Below are 18530 nucleotides of genomic sequence, written 5' to 3' on the forward strand. Positions count from 1 at the left end.
AAGCGGGCTGCCCTGTTACACCTGAGCTATCACCTTAGGCCACCCCAAGCTCCTGCCTCCCCAAACTCAGCACTCCCACCACCTCCAAAGCTCGCCCCCCCGAAACCTCCTCCAGAATCCCACAAGAGATCATCTCATTCTCCCTCCACATAGACATACATAGGAGCCTTGTGTCCCCCTCCCCCACGAGCCTCCATGGGATAGGGTTACATTTTGATCTCTAACTCTGTAGCAGGGGTGAGCAAACTATGGCCTGCAGGCTGGATCTGGCCCCTTAGGGCTTTGGATCCAGCCCACCCCTGTGGCATCGCGGGCCCCGCTCCGCTCCAAGAACTGTCCGGCATGTCCCTGCAGCCCCTGGGGATGGGAGGCAGAGGGCTCCATACACTGCTCTTGCCCATGGGTACCTCCCCCAAAGCTCCCATTGGCCGGAGCCCGCACCCCAAACCCCTCCTGCACCCAAACTCCCTGCCGTGAGCCCCCTCCTTCACCCCTCCCTACACCCCTGCCCTGGGCCCCCTCCTGCACGCCACACCCCTCCTCTGCCCCAAGCCCTTGCCCTGAGCCCCATCTTGCATACTGCATCCCTTCCCACACCCCACACTCTCTCCCGCACCCAAACCCCTGCCCCAGCCCTACATTCATGGCCCTGCAGCAATTTCCCCACCCAGATCTGGCCCTTGGGCCAAAAATGTTGCCCACCCCTACTTTGTAAAGGGCTAGGAAATTCCATTAAAATAAAATAAATAGGTTAAGACTAAGCTGGGCAAAAGTTTTTCAACAGAAAAAATTTCCATCTGAAAATGCCTTTTTGTCAGAACTGAACCTTCCACTAAAAAAATGTCAATTTTGATTAAATTTCTTTAGATAACATGGAAATGTTTTGACATTTTGATTTTTTGTTTGTTTTGAAATGCATTTAGTATTATAAAAATAAAATTAAAAATTGAAATAGAAATGAAACGTTTTGAATGATCCAAAACAATTTTTTTTAAAAAATTTGTTTTGTAGCAAATTTTGAACTTTGATATTTCATTCCCATTCAGAATGAAAAGAAATTAAAATATTGTGGAATTTCCCACAAATCACAAATTCTGGATCTTGCACTGCTGCTCTTCTTAGGGCTCCCAGCTGAGTCCTACCAATTTAGCTACCCAAAGCCTAACAATTCATATAGTGTAGTTCCAAAATAAATAAATAAATAAATCTAGAAATATTTCATTTTCCACACTTAAATTTAGATTCTGATACTTTATATCAGTTATGGGAGTCCACTAAACTGAATTATATGTTCCTGCTTTATTTATTTTTTTGTCCTGAAGAGTCAAAAATTTTTAGACATTTCCATTTGGACTGTTCTGTCTAATGCAGTAAATAAAGTGAGAGCCGTTTCAATTTAAAACCGAGTTTCATGCACTCTCTCAAAAATTGACAAAAACGATCAGATCAGCTTGAAAACTGATTGGCCAATTGAGTTGTTTGTTGTGGAGGAAACTGGAAGTTATTTCAACCAAGGGTTCCTGAGATACAATAGCTTAAAATGAGCTGTTCTCAAGTTTCAATTTTTGAGAGAGTGCATGAAACTCGGTTTTAAACTGAAACAGCTCTCACCTTATTTACTGCATTAGACAGAAGTCCAGAAACTCAGACTTCCTAAACCACACTGTTAAATGCTTACTAATGTGGGATTAATTTTCTACCCATCAAAAATTAATCAAATCATGCTGCAGCTAAGCATAAAATGTAAACCCAAGCCCATGAGTCACATTTTTACAGAGGTCTGCAATTATCAACATAAAATAAAGTCCTTCTCTGCTAATAGAGGGGGATTTTTTTAAAGAGTGCGAACTGCAGTTGATTCAGTGCCCAGCTGTTTATTTTGCTCAGCAATTAGTTCAATGAGAAGTGCACATATTAATGAATCATATGAAATCCAGCAGAGGTAAAGTAAAGCCTGCTGCCTTCGGTTTGGCTAATGGAAGCATCGCTTAAACAACTGTACTACTCTCTGTTTTGTAGCCATTTTACATAGGATTATCACAGGGAACACTGTGCCCTTCAGAACAGCCACAAAAAGGCTAAAACAACATTCCTGCTTGGTCTAATTGTGTGTCTGTTTATCTAGATCACCCACCCCAAGTGGAATGAAGATCCATGACTGCACAAGTGTCTTAATAAACTGGCATTTGTGGTGAGTTTTCCACTCTAGGTTGGCTAAAGGTAAAGTCTTCTTCCGGATTCCCATGACTGTCAAATAACGTTGAGTACAATATTAAATACTATACTTCCAAGCCAAAACAAACGGAGCAATTTAAATGCATGTTACTCAATATGGACATGATCCTTCCTCACTGAAGTCAATGTTTATTTTGCCATGGACTTTAATGGCAGTAGGGTCAAGTGATATTCTTGTTTGACATACTAGCTTGACAAGAAAAAAGCACCAGTCTTTTACATTCTACCTATGATAATTTTCATTTTTTCAGATATTTTCCCATTATCTTCCACAGTAAATATAACTGTGGCATTATTATTGATGCTAGAGTAAACACCTAATATATGTTGTACACGCATTTGCTGCATAATGAATCAAAGTGACATACCTACCTATCTTTCCCCTCCATATATTCTAATCCCATAACAGAATTTTTTTTATGAGTTGCAAAGGAAAGTGGTCAGGTTATAAAAATAGCTTCTTCATAAAAACATATTACATATCTGATCAAGAAAAGATGTTTTGAAGGTCACTGAGACCAGTTAAAAAATTAAGCTTTCAGACTTGTGAAATAATCTGCTAGGCAAATTTAAACAATCCCTCAAAGACCTTCTTTCAGTAGGTTATATCTTACAATTCATACTTTTTTCTATTTTTTTCTTCACAAAATCAACAAAATTAAAACCCCACAATTTTAGTGTGATGTTCAAGAATTTATAATTTGACTCATTTGGTGGTCCTTATGATCTTTGGCACCCCCTCACTGGCTAGCTTGCTTGTTGATTTCTTGCTATGCCCGTTGGCCAAGTCTGTGGCTGTCTTTACCCCAATTGCGGTGTTAAAGAGTTCAATACTTCCAGAGGCCAGTGGCCCTAGATGAGGGGCACACAGTCCTTGGGCCATTCAGGTATGGCTCACTTGTTCAAGGCCTTAATAAACCCCCCTTGCTGAGCTTGGTGGGAACCAGGTCCATCCACTATCCTGGGTTCCAGGTCAGGGACACTGTACAAAATGGTTGGTAACAAGCTCTCACAAATGGCGTATTTTTTTTCCTGGCCTACTTCCTACAGTGCCTGTCCTGCAAGCTGTTCCTCAGGGTTACCCTGTGGTCCTGTCCCCAGTCGCCTAGGCAGCTTCTCACCAGCCCATTGCTGAAGTCTCCTGATCTCAGTGGCTCCTCAGCTTCTCTAGCAGCCACCCACCCTTCTGCTCTTCAACCCTTTAATCTCTGCAACTTCTGTGAGCCCCCCAATCATGCCCAGCTGAGCAGGCAGGCAGTCTCTCTATTAACCCTTTAGCAGCTGAGACAGCACAGCGTCTGTACACCCCAGACAGACCCATAATGCCAAAATAGCATGGGCCTTTTCTCCACCATCTTGCATCCTGTGTAGTCTTTTACACTTGTGCAAACACTACCTGATTTCAGGGAATTTTGTGCTGACTTTCAACACGCAAGTGTAAATGACAATACAAGGTGAAAGGCCATGGAGAATCAGGCCTTTGAAGTCTGTCATCTATCAAAAGAATGTAGGACCCTCAACACTGTAAACAGTTCTCAAAGATCTAGACACACACCATTCCAACATATATTAGGCAATATTCTTGAAACCCACTTTTTTCTTGGCATTCATCTTGGAATTGGTATAACAAACAAACAAAAACACACCCTAACCTGTAAAAACACAGGAGCAGTGTGCTGTATTGAAAACCATGTTAAAACTGTAATATATCACTTTCAGTTCTCTGTGGTTCTCCTTGTCCTGCCTGCAGGCAGGCTGTTCTGTAGGGAAGTGGGCAAATCAGAGTCAATGGTTCTGCAGACAGCCTGCCAAAAGTAAGTTGCACCTCTCTGTTTTAAGGAACAGCCTGCCTTCTCTCTCTGTTTTGGGGTTCGTGTGTGTTATCCTTCTATATTCTAACAAATAAAGTAGTGCTACTTTAGTTTATGTTTTTATCTAATTTCTCTGCATGTATGACAGAAAACACAACAAGCAGGTTTTTCTGACCAAGTAAATCCTAACCACCAATTTCTACTTCATTTTGTTGACTATAAAAGGGGTGGAGAGGATAAAGCTAGGTAAGGAAGGAAGCCTTAGGGCTATATGCATAATTAAAAAGACACAACAAACAAACAAAAAATCCACAACCTTACACGAAAGAAAGTGGCATTCAAATTCAAGAACCTTAAAGTCAATGAGAGCTGTGGGTATTCAAAAGTCAGGCCTCTTATTTAAATAACTAGCTTTGGGCATCCCGTTTTGAAAGTCTTAGCCTAAGTAAATGAGAGGAAGAGGCAGGCTGTGAGAAAGTTATATATCAACATTGTCTGAATTAGTTATATTAGTTAAGTAAATTAATAAGCATTAAGCAAAAGCTGCAATGAGAGGGTGATTTGTTTATTTTTGCTCATTGTTAGTGATTTGTTGACTAATGGATTCCATATATGTCCAGGGACCATTAATGGATAATGGCAACACAATGTAGTGGAAACCCCACAGCTAAAGCATTATTTTTCTTCTGTAGTAGCTTGTCATTATTTTTAAAAATGATCATTACCTGACAACGTGTATCACAGTATCTGGCAATTTTGCACTGAGAGCATCTAAGCAGCCGTTCATTCCTGTAAGAAATATCCTGTATTAGTTATGTAGGAAAAATAAAAATATTTCCAAATATCTGAAGGAAAAAGGAGCCACAAAAAGAACAAATTACTTGACACACATGTATTTATTTATTTTTACACACAAAGTCAAGGCAAGAATCCAAGGGTTAGAGATTCTGATTTCCTTACTCATATTGAACAGTACCCTATGAATGGTTTATTTATTTACCAGTATCAATGGAGCTGCTTGTGTGTTAACAGTAAGACAACCAGAGTCTAGGCTAAAGAGGAGTCTCCCTACTCTCCAGTGAGATAATAAAACAGGAATCATTTGTTTTTCTTGCTTTGCTACCATACTGTCAAAGAATTAGATTTTGTGGTTAATGCAACAGAATCTCAGACTATGGTGCAGCACAGCTGGATGTCGTCGTCTTTGCAGCCCATCAAAGTGATAATATGTTGCAAGGCAGAATTCAGGTCCCCATTACTGTTCATTACCTGTCTTAAGCAAGATTCTTGCTGTGAATCTGCAGATGTGACACTGAGTCACATCTGCGGGTAGCAATCGATTTATCGGGGATCAATATATCACGTCTCATCTAGACGTGATATATCAATCCCCGAATGCGCTCCCCGTTGACTCCGGAACTCCACCGGAGCGAGCGGCAGTAGTGGAGTTGATGGGGGAGCCGCGGACGTCGATCCCGTGCCGTGAAGATGGGAGGTAAGTCGGAATAAGATACTTCGACTTCAGCTACGGTATTCCCAGAGCTGAAGTTGTGTATCTTACATTTGAGACCACACCACCACCCCCAGTGTAGACCTGGCCTCAGTTATTTGCAATGTGAAGTGACCTGATAGTGGAAATTTATGCCTTTAAAAAAAAAGATTGCCTGTGATTGGTAAACAATGTGACTAAAGCAAAAACTCCATCTGAAAAAGACTATTGGGGGCACAAGGGGAGAGATGAGAAGTTTGAACCAGATATACATACGAACATTTTAATTATGATTCTACAAAGTGCCTCCTGGCTTGAGTGAGATTCCCTGCTGCTGGCTTAATTTAAGTCATATGACAAGCTGAGAACTTGACTTGGGGAGAAAATATAATTTACTAATAACAGTTTTGTAAATTATTAGATGGTGAGGAAATATTTAGCATGAAATTATGCAGAAAATTAATCAAATTTACATGCCATAAATCAAATTCTGCTCTCAGCTGCACTGGCATTAGGATATGCATTGCAGTATCATTCTTGCCAATTTCTTAGCTGTCACAGCACCAGAAAAAAGCCCAGAGGTTTTAACTTTACATTTAAAAATAAAGTTAACCACATGCTTTCTCAGCTTATATTGACACTGAGAATATGGTGCTTGCTCTTATAAACAGAAGAGAGAAGAGACTAAATTAAGGAGATACTAGCTAGTCAGACTGTAGGATTGTCCTTCCTACATTGTGGAAATATTCCTACCAATAGACAGCTGGACACATTTCTTACACTAATAAATTACAGACTTACGCATAAAGACACATAGCCAGTCTGACAGATGTTTAGGTTTGACAACCATTATACACAACATTAATTATTATATTAATACATTTTTACATTCCTATAGTGCCTTCCATTTGAAGAACTGAAAATGGATTACAAACCTCAAGAGTACAGTATGTCTACACTGCAAGTTAAGGGGTGATCATAGCACTGGTAGGCATACCGCACTAGCTTTAATCTACCTTGCACAGGTAACAATGGCAGTGTAGATGTGGTGGCACGGGCTTCAGCACAAGCTAGCAATCAGAGTACTCCAGACTCCCTATAGGACTTATACTCTGGATAGCTAGCCTGTGCTGTAGGTGTGGTAGTACAGGCTGCAGTGCTATTTTGTTACCCAGGCTAGCTATATTAAAACGAGCATGAGCACACCTACCCGTGCTGCAATCACCTCTTTGCTTGTAGTGTAGTCATACCCTAAATAACCGTTGCAAGACATGTGAGGCAGGTAACTGTCCCAGTTTTACAGATGACGAAAGGAAGGCAGAAGGAAAGAGTAAAGTGATTTTCTCACGTTTATACCTTAAAGCTCAGACCCTGTAAGAATCTTATTGTTTTTACAGGGATTCTGTGGAGGCATAAAGGTCTGCCATGTGGATCACTTTGCTGTCTCAGACCTTAAATCAATAGCACAGCTGTCAATAGAAACTAGGAAGTTTAGACTTGAAATTAGACAAAGGTTTCTAACCATTAGAAGAGTGAAGTTCTGGAACAGCCTTCCAAGGGGAGTAGTGGGGGCAAAAGACATATCTGGCTTCAAGACTAAGTCTGATAAGTTTATGGAGGGGATAGTATGATGGGATAGCCTAATTTTGGCAATTCATTCATCTTTGATTATTAGCAGGTAAATATGCCCAATGGTCTATGATGGGATGTTAAATGGGGTGGGATCTGAGTTACTACAGAGAATTCTTTCCTGGGTGCTGGCTGGGGAGTCTTGCCCACATGCTCAGGGTTTAACCGATTGCCATATCTGGGATTGGGAAGGAATTTTCCTGCAGGGAAGATTGGCAGAGGCCCTCAAGGTTTTCCACCTTCCTCTGCAGCATGGGGCACGGGTCACTTGCTGGAGGATTCTCTGCACCTTGAGGTCTTTAAACCATGATTTGACGATTTCAATAACTCAGACATAGGTTAGGGGTTTGTTCGAGGATTTCAATAACTCAGACATAGGTTAGTGGGTGGGTGAGAGTCTGTGGCCTGTGTTGTGCAGGAGGTCAGACTAGATGACCATAATGGTCCCTTCTGACCTTAAGTCTATGAATATGCTGGACCCTCTAAATTCAAATAATTTTGTTATTGACCTTAATAGGGTCAGAATTTCACAGGGGGTCTTCTGATATCCAGTCTGGTACTTCTGATTTCCAATCAGTTACTTAGACCACAGACTCATTCTTCTTTCCTTTATTTAAATCAATATACACTCAGCTACCTGCAACTTTTAGTCCCTATGCTCACTCTAAATTCACAGCAAATGCCTCAAAGAGTCATATGTCCAAATAAAGTGAGATGGCACCAACTTGGTCACAAATCTTAACCAATAACAACTTCTGAGCAATGAATTTGGTTCATTGATTCCATTAATTTAATTTATGGCTAAGAATCTTTAGTTATCCAAAACAACATAATAAATACAGAATGCCAAATAAAATAGATCCCTCCTGAACACAGACTAAGTCCTTTGTTCCACATGTGGAATTCTCACTGGTGTCAATTCTGCACAAAGTTATTGTGTCAATGTGCACTAAAATGCACCAGCGTCCGCATATTTAAACTCATCGCTGATTTAACTTCATCTTTTTTAAGAATCTTATAAGTGATGGGGAGAAAATAAGGAATGTCAAACATATACTAAATATAAGAGGAATTAAAATATAGCTATGTACTTATGTGGAAATAAAGAAATACAAGTTATGTAATATGCAGAAATATTTAGAGAGAATTCATGATGGTGAACTGTGGTATAAATGTATGAATTTGGGTTTCCATTATTATTTAAATGGAGTGAAGCCAATGATTTCAATAGACAGTGTATAAAAGTAGATATGATGGTGTGAAGCAGCTTAAAATTTTATCTACATCAGGTCAAATAACTGCATTGGTCACAAGTTGTAAGGCCACGAATGAATCATTCCAAATGAGTGCCAATCTTTGTGCATTAGCTTTCTTATTCTCCAACCCCTTTATAGTTGAACTCATGATACCTTACAGAATATGTTGTGTGGTGTGCTGAATACCATTCAACTAGCAGAAAGAAAATATTTCAGAAATGTCTGAGATTAAAATCTTGTTATTGCTACTGTCTTTCACCCTATCTACAGAAGTAAGGGCCTTGGTATCATGAGTTCAATTAGAAAGGGCTTGGAGAGTAAAAAAACTAATAATTTTTAAAATCTTCTAAATAGTACCTAAAAATCTTTCCCATAAAAAAAAAGTGTTGTGATTTTAGAATCCAACATCTGGGGACAATCCAAAACTAGAATCAAGTGCTGGAAATCTCCCCTCTCCAATTGTATATTTCTAGGGCCCAGAAATATCAGAACTCTAACAAAACCATTGGCGAAGAACTGAATATTTCTCATTCTGAATTTGGACCTCAGATCGGTATAAAGTAGGGGGAAAGAATTAAACATTTTTGTGGCAGGTTTATTTAGTATGAAAAGAAAAGGATAAAATGATTGCTCTTTGGAACTACTCAGATATCTGAATGTCAGAAATAGTCCAGATAGAGACAATTAATGGACGCGCACGCGCACACCCAAAATTATATCCATCTGGACTAATACTGAGACATACATTTTGTAATACTGATCAACATGTTCTGTCAGGGAGACAGGATAATCTTCAGGAAATCTACCCTTTCTTTCTAAAAATGGGAAAAATCCTCCATATCTATTTTAATTATGTAATTAATGAGACCTTTTCTCCAGATATTTCAAATCACAGACAGCACACACTACAAAAAGTTCTATTTCCTGGGTCATCAACATGTTATCGTGGAAGTAAGGCATGCACAACAGTTTCATCATGCTCAACGCTACCTCTTGAAAATGTGTATGGTAACATGGAATGATCTAGAAAAGTAGAGATCTATGAACATCATTTTCTATACTATCATATACAATTCTTGAGATTGCTACTTTCTGGAGTTTCCCCAAGTTGTTCTGCATAGTTGCGTCATTACACAGTTTTTCAGGAATAGAAGCAGGTCTTCCTTATTTTGGATCAGGAAATGAGTAACTCTGTATACAAAGTGTTCTATATCAATAGGTAAGAGCCTCTGTTGAACTTCTCTCATTAGTCATTTAAATAATATTGTTTGACACAATGTGATCAGGCAAACATTTTTTAAACACTCAGGTTTAATTCTATCCATGCAAGTTCTACCATTTGAAAGTTAACCCCTAATTCAGCCAGGTGCAGAAGGGTTGCTCAAATGAAGTTTCTGTGCAGACCTTCTGTCCTAGGGTAAATTTCACCCTACCAGAATGATGATGAACTAGTATTTACATTAGGAAACATATCTGTAGTTACAATAGCTGAAGTGAAACAAGATGTTAAAGTACCAAAAAGTAATACTCATATCCATTATCCACTGCAAATATGACCTTCAAGAGCCATGATTTGTATGAATGCATCACTTAGCAATGTAATAACTTTCTAATATAGATCCATATTTTAGGTCTTGCATCTGTACTATTTAACTCACAGCATTGTATTGTATGACCTTGACATACTGTTGCAATATCTTCTCTCAGTATTTTATTTTCTTCCTAAAAGATTAAAAGACTTGCTGAAATAACTGAAGTACAACAAATATTTTATTCTGCCATCTGAAAAACACACATAGCTTAGACCTGATGGCAAGGTGCTAAGCTTCTTCAATTCTCACTGAAACCAATGGAAGACAACAGTGTTCAGCACCTGGTAGGACTGGATCCCTTTTTTACCAACATTTAATAATGAAGTGGTAACAAAGATATAGAACAAGTTTATTTCCAACATCTGACGCTAGCAGCAAAAGTATTTGAAGAATCTGACTCCCTATTCAAACTGTATAATGAATGAAATATCCATTAATCATCTTCCTCCCCACTCTCATCCCCCAAATGATGAGCAGATTTAGGCTGTTTGGTGCAGCTGCATGAACTGACAAAACTGCTTCATTTTGCTTCTCTCCCAACTCCCTCCCAAACCTCCATCTGTAGGATTTATGGCATCAATAAATATTCTGACATAGAATTTTACAAAAGTAAACAGTATGATTTCAATCTGAAATTGAAAAATTCAGGAATAAGACTTCTTACAGTATTTATGTATTTTGACATATTTAAAAACACAAAGTGATGACAATTTGCATAGCTTCTACCCATCAGTATCAGCTCTATATTAACTTCACAGAAGCTATTAAATATTTATAAAATTGTTATCAAATAAACTTTTTATTTTAGGTTTCTTTCTATAAGTCTATAATACATAAATAAACTATTGTTGTATGTAAAGTAAATCAGGTTTTTTAAATGTTTAAGAAGCTTTATTTAAAAGTACATTAAAATGCAGAGCCCCCCGGACCAGTGGCCAGGACCTGGACAGTGTGAGTCCCACTGAAAATCACCTTGTGCGCCGCCTTTGGTGCACGTGCCATAGGTTGCATACCCCTGCTAAAACTAAATAACCCATCAAACGAGAAAGAAGTCATGCGTAATGCAAATGAAGAAATAAAGGAAGAAAGTACTAATTCTTGCACATTTGAAGGCAAGTGGTCATTGTGTTGATTATCAAAGATTCTATATGCATTCCTCTCTATAGAATTGGCTACCAGCATTGTTTGGTGTGAGATCTAGGATGCAAATTGACCAGGGTGAGTGACTAGTCTCTTGGGACTCAATGTAACCTGATGCTTTGCGATTTTTGGTGTAAGTTACCATTTGTCACATAGCCCAACTTGCCTGGGGAGCAAGACAGACTGGAGTGTCTAAGGGGACTGTTTGTTGTTCCATTATATACTTCTGGGGGAATTCTGCACCACTGTGCGTGTGCAGAATTTATGTCCCCGACAAATATCTTTGCTTCCCCACAGAATAATGACTTCCTGATGGAGAAGCAAAGGGAAGCCACAAGAGCAGTCATGCGACCCTCCCCAGCAGTATGTGTTGGGTACCCAGGGCAGCCAGCAGAGAGGTAAATCACGGTGAGCAAGAGGTGGAACTGGGGAAAACCTAGCTAGTGGCTCCTACCCTGCGCCTGGCTCACCTGTTAGTCCCAGCTGGGCTAGGAGAGGATAGAACTTCCTCTTCCCCTACATAGGATCTGGGGTTAGGTCAGACCCACCCCCAGATTTCTCCCCCAGCTGCAGGAAGCTCTGCAAACTCCCCCACTACCCCACTTCCTGCACCCATTGCTCCTCAGCTGCAGGGGGAGGGATCCCTGAACAGAGAGCTGCTCCCACATCTGCCCAACCCCCATGCATTCAGATCCCTCATACCCAGATCCTCCTGCCAAGCCTCAGTTCCTCAGACACTCAAACCCCACCCCCCGATGAGCTCCACTCCCCTTGAACCTGGATCACCCCAACGAACCACCCACACTCAGATCCCCACCCTACCGAGCCCCAACCAGCTGTATCTGGATCCTCACTCCACCAGCATCTGGACCCGCAACTGAGCCCCCCACACCGAGACCCCTCTGCCTAGCTCTATTGCCGCCTACACCCAGACCCGCCCCGCTGAGCCCCAACCACCTTCACCTGCTCATACACCCCCACAACGTCCCATTACCATTGCACATGGAACCCCTGCAACAAGCCCCTCTGCATCCAGATCCCCGTCACACCCAGACTGGCCCACACAGAACCCTCTCAACCTGCACCTGGATCCCCCCACATTAATCCCCTCCATACTTGGATCCTGCCTTGCTGTGCTTGCCTACCCACACAGAGGGGCAGGGCCTGGGGTGTTTCTGGGGTAGGCCGGGTCCTTTTGCTGTGTCAGGGTTGAGTGCAGCCTCACTGATGAGTTTGTGTCCTGGGGGGGAAGCTACACAGTGATCTCCCACCTCTGTGCAGCCAGTGGCCTGTGCCCCACACTCCACAATACCATACTGAATCTTTCACATTTATTTGACATATAAAGTTCTGCAAAATGTTGCAGAAATTTTATAATATTGTGCACAACATTTTTAATTTTTGGCACAGAATTCTTAATTTTTTGGTGCAGAATGCCCTCAGGAGTAATTATAAGACTATTGTTGTACTTTGGGAGTTCATATTTAGTACTGGGTTGATGAAATCCAATTACAGAATATACTAACAATTTTAAGGTGTTGTATGACCTGCTTTTGACAATCTACCCTCAGGTAGACACTCAGGGTACGTCCAGACTACCCACCATATCGGCGGGTAGCGATCGATTTATCGGGGATCGATATATCGCGTCTCATCTAGCTGCAATATATCGATCCCCAAACGCGCTCCCCGTTGACTCGAGAACTCCACCGGAGCAAACGGCAGTAGCGGAGTCGACGGTGAGGGCCACAGACGCTGATCACATACTGTGAGGATAGGAGGTAAGTCAGAATAAGATACTTCGACTTCAGCTACAGTATTCCTGTAGCTGAAGCTGCGTATCTTACACCGACACTCCCACAGTGTAGACCAGGCCTCACAGTCACGAGCCACTCCTGGCAGCATGACACCAGGTGTCAGATAAACACTATCTACGACAAGGCATGCAGTTATATCTAACACATTGTTGCTTTTCCTGTGATTCAACTTATTCACACTTTTCCTTCTATAAACCAGAGCTACTTTTTTTTTAAAAATGTGATTTCATTTTAAATCCATGCAGGATCTTTTTACTTGCTGTTTTTCATTTCAGAATCTAGGCTTGCTCTTTCAACTGCATGCCACATTGCACCAATTTTCCGAGCATTTTTTTAGCCCTGCTGTAAATTGGTACTTCAGTCTGATACATGAACTGTGCAAAACCTACTTGGGTTTTGTTTTTAATTTAAAGCCCTGCTGCAAACTGAGAACAAGCAACAGCAACAATCAGTAAACTTCAATCTTCCATAGTATTACCAACCCATTTCTGTCCTTAAAAATTAATAAAATTTACAAGAATAAATTATTAGACAGACAAGGTGGGTGAGGTGAGGTGTTTTATTGGACAAATTTCTGCTGGAAAAAGAAACAAGCTTTTGAGCCACACAAAGCTTGTCTCTTATTGGACCAACTTCGTGGGTGAGAAAGATGTTGCCTCACCACCTTGTCTCTCTAATGTCCTGGGACCGACATGCCTACAACTAACAGCATATTATAATAAATCATTAACATTTATGGTCCTGTATGGTCAAAGGCAGCTGAATACTTTGTTAAAATGCAATGAATTTTTTTAAATTCATCATGCCACCAGAGCCAGTCCGAAGACAATACACATCCTCAAATATACAGTAAGGGCTAGATTGTGACTTGATTCTGCGCAACAACATGGTAGCGAGTGGAGAGGATGCAGGAAATTTTCCACTTCCCCTGGAGCTCCTGCATAGTGACAATTCCCAGTCCTTGCATTACCAGCTGGGCTAATCCCCACAAGTCGGGTTCAAAGGGGAGAGGAAATGGTAGGACATTGGCCAAAGCAGGGAAAGGAGAGCAAATGCTTCATTCTTTCAACAGATATAACAGGGTCCTTTCTTGTCTGCAGTCATGAAAACGCTCTGCCTACATTCCTCATTCTAGCTCACTCAGTATCTAACGCCCACCCAGATCAAACTCCTTTTCAGTACTGACACATTTGTGCTGACCCTTCTCACCTCAAGATATTTTTAAGTCCTGAATAGTTCTTCTAACACCCGTGACTCTGTTCTTTTTTCAATGTGCTTGAGTAAGCCACAGGACCATGAAAAGGAGGTTAGACACGAATCAAGGAGAAAAACAGTTCCTTATAACTACCTTCTAAGCCCAGTCTGCCCTCTGGTAGGCTCAACATAATAGACAAAGATGTACTGGTGTTCTTGTGATAACAGATATCAGAGTAGTGAGACAGCTAATGGAACAATTACAAAAATGCTGTCCAACACATGTTCAAGTTTACAAATTGTACCCTGAAGCCCTAAGAAAAATCAGCACTTGAAAGTCCCTGATAAACCTCCCAAAATCTAGAGTACCCACTCTAGATTAAAATTCTTTTTATTTACTATTACAGAGCATGCTATGCCTTGTACCCCTGAACAGTCTCTTGTGAGTGCACCTTTCCTAGGGATAGGCCCTGAACCTCCAGTTCATTTAAGAGGGAGTACAGTGAATTTACCACTCTTAGACTGAGTTCGCAAGCTTCAGCACCCCGTTATTCACTGTGGTGCCTTTAGCAGAGCCAATTTGGCTTGATTTCCTGCAAGCATCTTCTCTCTTGGGGACTTAGTAACCAGAAAATGCAGGCAAATACACAGTTCAGCCCTTTCCAAACAAAAAACATTATTTATTAGTGAACAGGAATACAACTGTTTGAGAAATGGGATTAAACTAACAGAAAAGTCATATACACATAAACCCTACCTAACCTTTAAGCTTCTCCTTGCTTAGTTAAATAGCCCTGACCACACCAAGCTGGGTGAGAAGAGAGCCCATACACCTGCAAGCCCTATCACTAATTTCCAATCAGCATCTCTCAGAATACTCCTCCTCCATGTGGGACAGGGGTTGACCTTTAATCCAGTTCAAAGGTCTTCGTTCCAGATTTCCAAAGCCTTCCCCATCCAAGTCTCTTTGTCTGTCCTTGGTCTGGCCAGAACTGGGTTAAGCTTCTCCCTAGGAGTCTTCCTCCTTCCCTGCATGTTGCCAGCTAGAGTATGGTTGCAAAAAAGGCTTCAAAGGAATTCAAACATATTTTTGGAATATAGACATTGGGCTTATATAAAGTGCATCTCTTGCACACTGCCAAATAACAGGTATGACTTAACCTTTAGAGTCCAATTAGGCAGCAGTACAAAACTGAGCAAGCAAACTTGATTGTCTCAATTACTCCATATTAAATATTCTCATTTTACAAGTAAAACAATATTTCCTGCTCCCCTTCACCTCTGCAAACTGCAAATTCAGCCTGGGCTCAGCAAGTCAATCAGCATTCTTTCCTTTTTATACATCAATAAATGAAGGTGCTACAGTCCAAATTAAGCCCTCATTTTCACCTGTGCATCCCTACGGTCTTCAGATTATTCCCTGAATTATATCTATGCTCACCCCTTTGACTTCAGTCGGCTTGCACAAATGTAACGTATTGAGACTTGGCAAACAATTCTGCTGCTGTGATGCATAAGAAACAGAATTCAGTTCAATCATCTCTCTGCACATCCAACACAGTTGGGAAGCAGGAGCGAAATGCAGAAAATCTTCTCTCACAGTCAGCAGACATGACTGATGACACACAAAAGTGCCAGCACAAACTGGCTGCACTGGCTCAGGGGCAGCTTGCTCCTCCTGTACTCAGGTCTGATCTGATTTGGTTAGATCTTGGAAGATGCCCTCCAGAGAGTGCTGGGAGCCAGCTTGATACTCAAAACAGTCTTCTCATGACTTTTACACTAACAAGATGACATGTAGAATTATAGAATTTGTAGATTAACAACTACATTAGGGCGATGGACTAATTAAACTTATTGGTTCAGGAGCATCCCCTACTGTACATTTACCAGTATCTGGTTACGTTTTAAATGCCCCACCACTTTCTTTGGAAGAATAGTCTATGTGGCCTAATAGATCTCAGTGCTGAATTTTTTTCTTGATAGTCTGAAATGTTCCCTTTCTTAAATGTATTCCAGTACTCCTAGTTATACCCCTGTTTACACTCATAAATAATAATTCTCCATCCATAAGCACTTCAATACTTTGGTAATATGCCCCATGGAAAACTCTAAGACAGATAAGGTGTAAACCCTTCAAATACCTATAGATTTTTGTCTCATTGTAGTCATTACTTAGACAAACTAAAGTAAATTCCTTTTAAACTTTTATCATAAACAAATTGTTCTAGACCTCCAAACATTATCTTCTCTGAATTTCCTGTAACTTATCAATATTAGAGTAGAGTGGGAAATAGTTTCTCAGTTTTCCCATTTAACATCAGGATGATCTCGAGACCTTTTGAAGTTTTTTTGCAAAAAAAACAGAGAGACTCCCCACACACACCTCCGAATAGCCTATAGCGTGGTAGTTAGGAGCCTCACCTGGGATGCAGGAGCCCAAAGTTCAAGTCCCTGCTATGAATCAGTGCCCTAAATGCTGGGCTATACAATCAGTCTCTCTCTCTCTCTCTCTCTCAAACACTCCTAAATAATAACATGTTCATGGAGTGTGCAAGAGAAACTTTATACTCCAGCAGTTTTGGCACTCACCTAGGATGTGGTAGACCCAGTTCAAGTCCCTACTCTAGAACAGGGACTTGAACCTAGGTCTCCCATATCCTAGGGGAACGTCCTAACCACCAGGCTACTGGCTCTTCTGGAGTCCCTGCCCTTGACTCTCCCGCCTTCCTCTACCACAAATTCCATCCTGGACATGAAAACCTTTTCCAACAAAAGCTTCATCAAAATGGAGCAGGGTTTGACAAATCAGCATTTTCCTCACAAAAAATGCTTTTGCAAAAAAACTCCCCATCAGCTCATCACTCTCTGGTAACAAGGTGTTATGTTTTTATTCTCTCTACAGTCATATGTATTATGGTTCTGTTCTTGTTACTGTTCACAACTTCTCCCAACTGACTGCCATCTGCATATTTCATCAATATGCTGATTTCTTCCCTTTCCTGCTCAGGAAGGGCTTGATTGTGCTATTTAGGCACAGCCTTGCCTTGGTGGTGACAACGCTGCCCTCTGCATCTCCCAGGGACAACAGCGGGCTGGGCATGCAGAGGCCTCACATTCACTACGACATCCCTTCATAGGGTGTAGCTTATTCCCACTCCTAGCATGGCCAGACAGAACAAGGTCCAATATCCTCTCTCATCATCTTTGGGGCACCATGCACACACTGCAAAGCCTGGGAGGGAGCAGCAGTTTGGCCTGGCCTTTGCATGGCCTGCACAACGTGGGAAGGAAAACTCCTAGTGTCCGCTGACCTGCAAATGCTATCCCTGCACAAGAACCAGGCAAAAATCAGACCCTAATATATTTAATAAGGATGGACTCAACACCAATACAAATGTCTATGATGCAGTGCTACACAGCTCCACAGAATTTACAGTCCAGACAGTTTAATTTCACATTACAGTGTTAATATCCAAACAATTTAAATTGAGCTGAGAATGAGATTTTATGAGACACTATCAAATGTTTCAATAAAATCAAACTTATGTCTACTGCTTGCCTTTCTTCCGCTGAATCTGTATGTAAATATACTCACAACCATCCATTTGTCTACTTTCTCTGCATCTTAGAAGGTTGATGAATATTAGTTATTGCATCTAAGAGAGGAGTTAATCGGTTCTGCTATTGATACTCATGGTTAAGTGTGCTACCAGATTAGGATGAGCCTTTTTTATTCTAAAGATAAGGTAAAACTAACCAGGGGATATAGTATGTGGTTTTCAAAGGCTTTGAGATGGTGTACCCTGAATTTACTAGACATTTGTAAAAGAATCAAGCCTTCGGTATGCTTAGTGCAAAGAGAACTGGTAACCTAAGATTACTAGAAGACAAGAGTATAATTTCCCCAGTTCGTTTGATGAATCAAAGGAGAAAAAAGAAACATGAATGAGTTTTTCATCCGTGATCTATCCCTCTCAGAGGTCTATTTTATACTCTTTTTATCTTTTGTCTACACGAAGTCTTTTCTTTCTACCCAAATTGCATCCTGATCTCTGAAGGATTTTGTTATCTGTAAAGGTATTTTGATTACACTTACAATAACCAATAGATTGGCCCATTCGAGATACTCATTATTTGTATGACTCATATCAGCATAAACATAAAATAAATCTACAGAATACACTCAGATTGTCTTGAAACTGATGAAATTCCCTTTATAGTTCATTTTTTAAAATTTAGAGCTAGCTTGTTGGGTTTTAGTTGGTTTGTGGGCTTTGTTTGTTTGTTTGTTTTTTGATACTATGGAAAAGCAACCTACTGTTCTTATAGGGGAGTTTTCAACAAATTCTTTGCATGTTTTGAAT

At 40.7% G+C, this 18530-nt stretch overlaps 1 protein-coding gene across 4 annotated transcripts in view; it reads right to left on the minus strand.

Moving 5' to 3' along the window:
• The window catches only part of SMYD3 (SET and MYND domain containing 3), a 654773-nt gene that overhangs the window by 536787 nt on the left and 99456 nt on the right, over positions 1 to 18530 (minus strand). For 3 of the 4 annotated variants that reach the window (XM_030557037.1, XM_030557036.1, XM_030557038.1), the window contains exon 2: positions 4772 to 4835. The exons of the other annotated variant lie outside the window; for it this stretch is intronic. In XM_030557037.1, the coding sequence (XP_030412897.1) occupies positions 4772 to 4835 (64 nt within the window). The remainder of the gene's footprint in view (positions 1 to 4771; positions 4836 to 18530) is intronic. 4 annotated transcript variants of the gene reach the window in all.

The sequence above is a fragment of the Gopherus evgoodei genome, chromosome 3 (assembly GCF_007399415.2).
Source record: "Gopherus evgoodei ecotype Sinaloan lineage chromosome 3, rGopEvg1_v1.p, whole genome shotgun sequence".
Lineage (NCBI taxonomy): Eukaryota > Metazoa > Chordata > Testudines > Testudinidae > Gopherus > Gopherus evgoodei.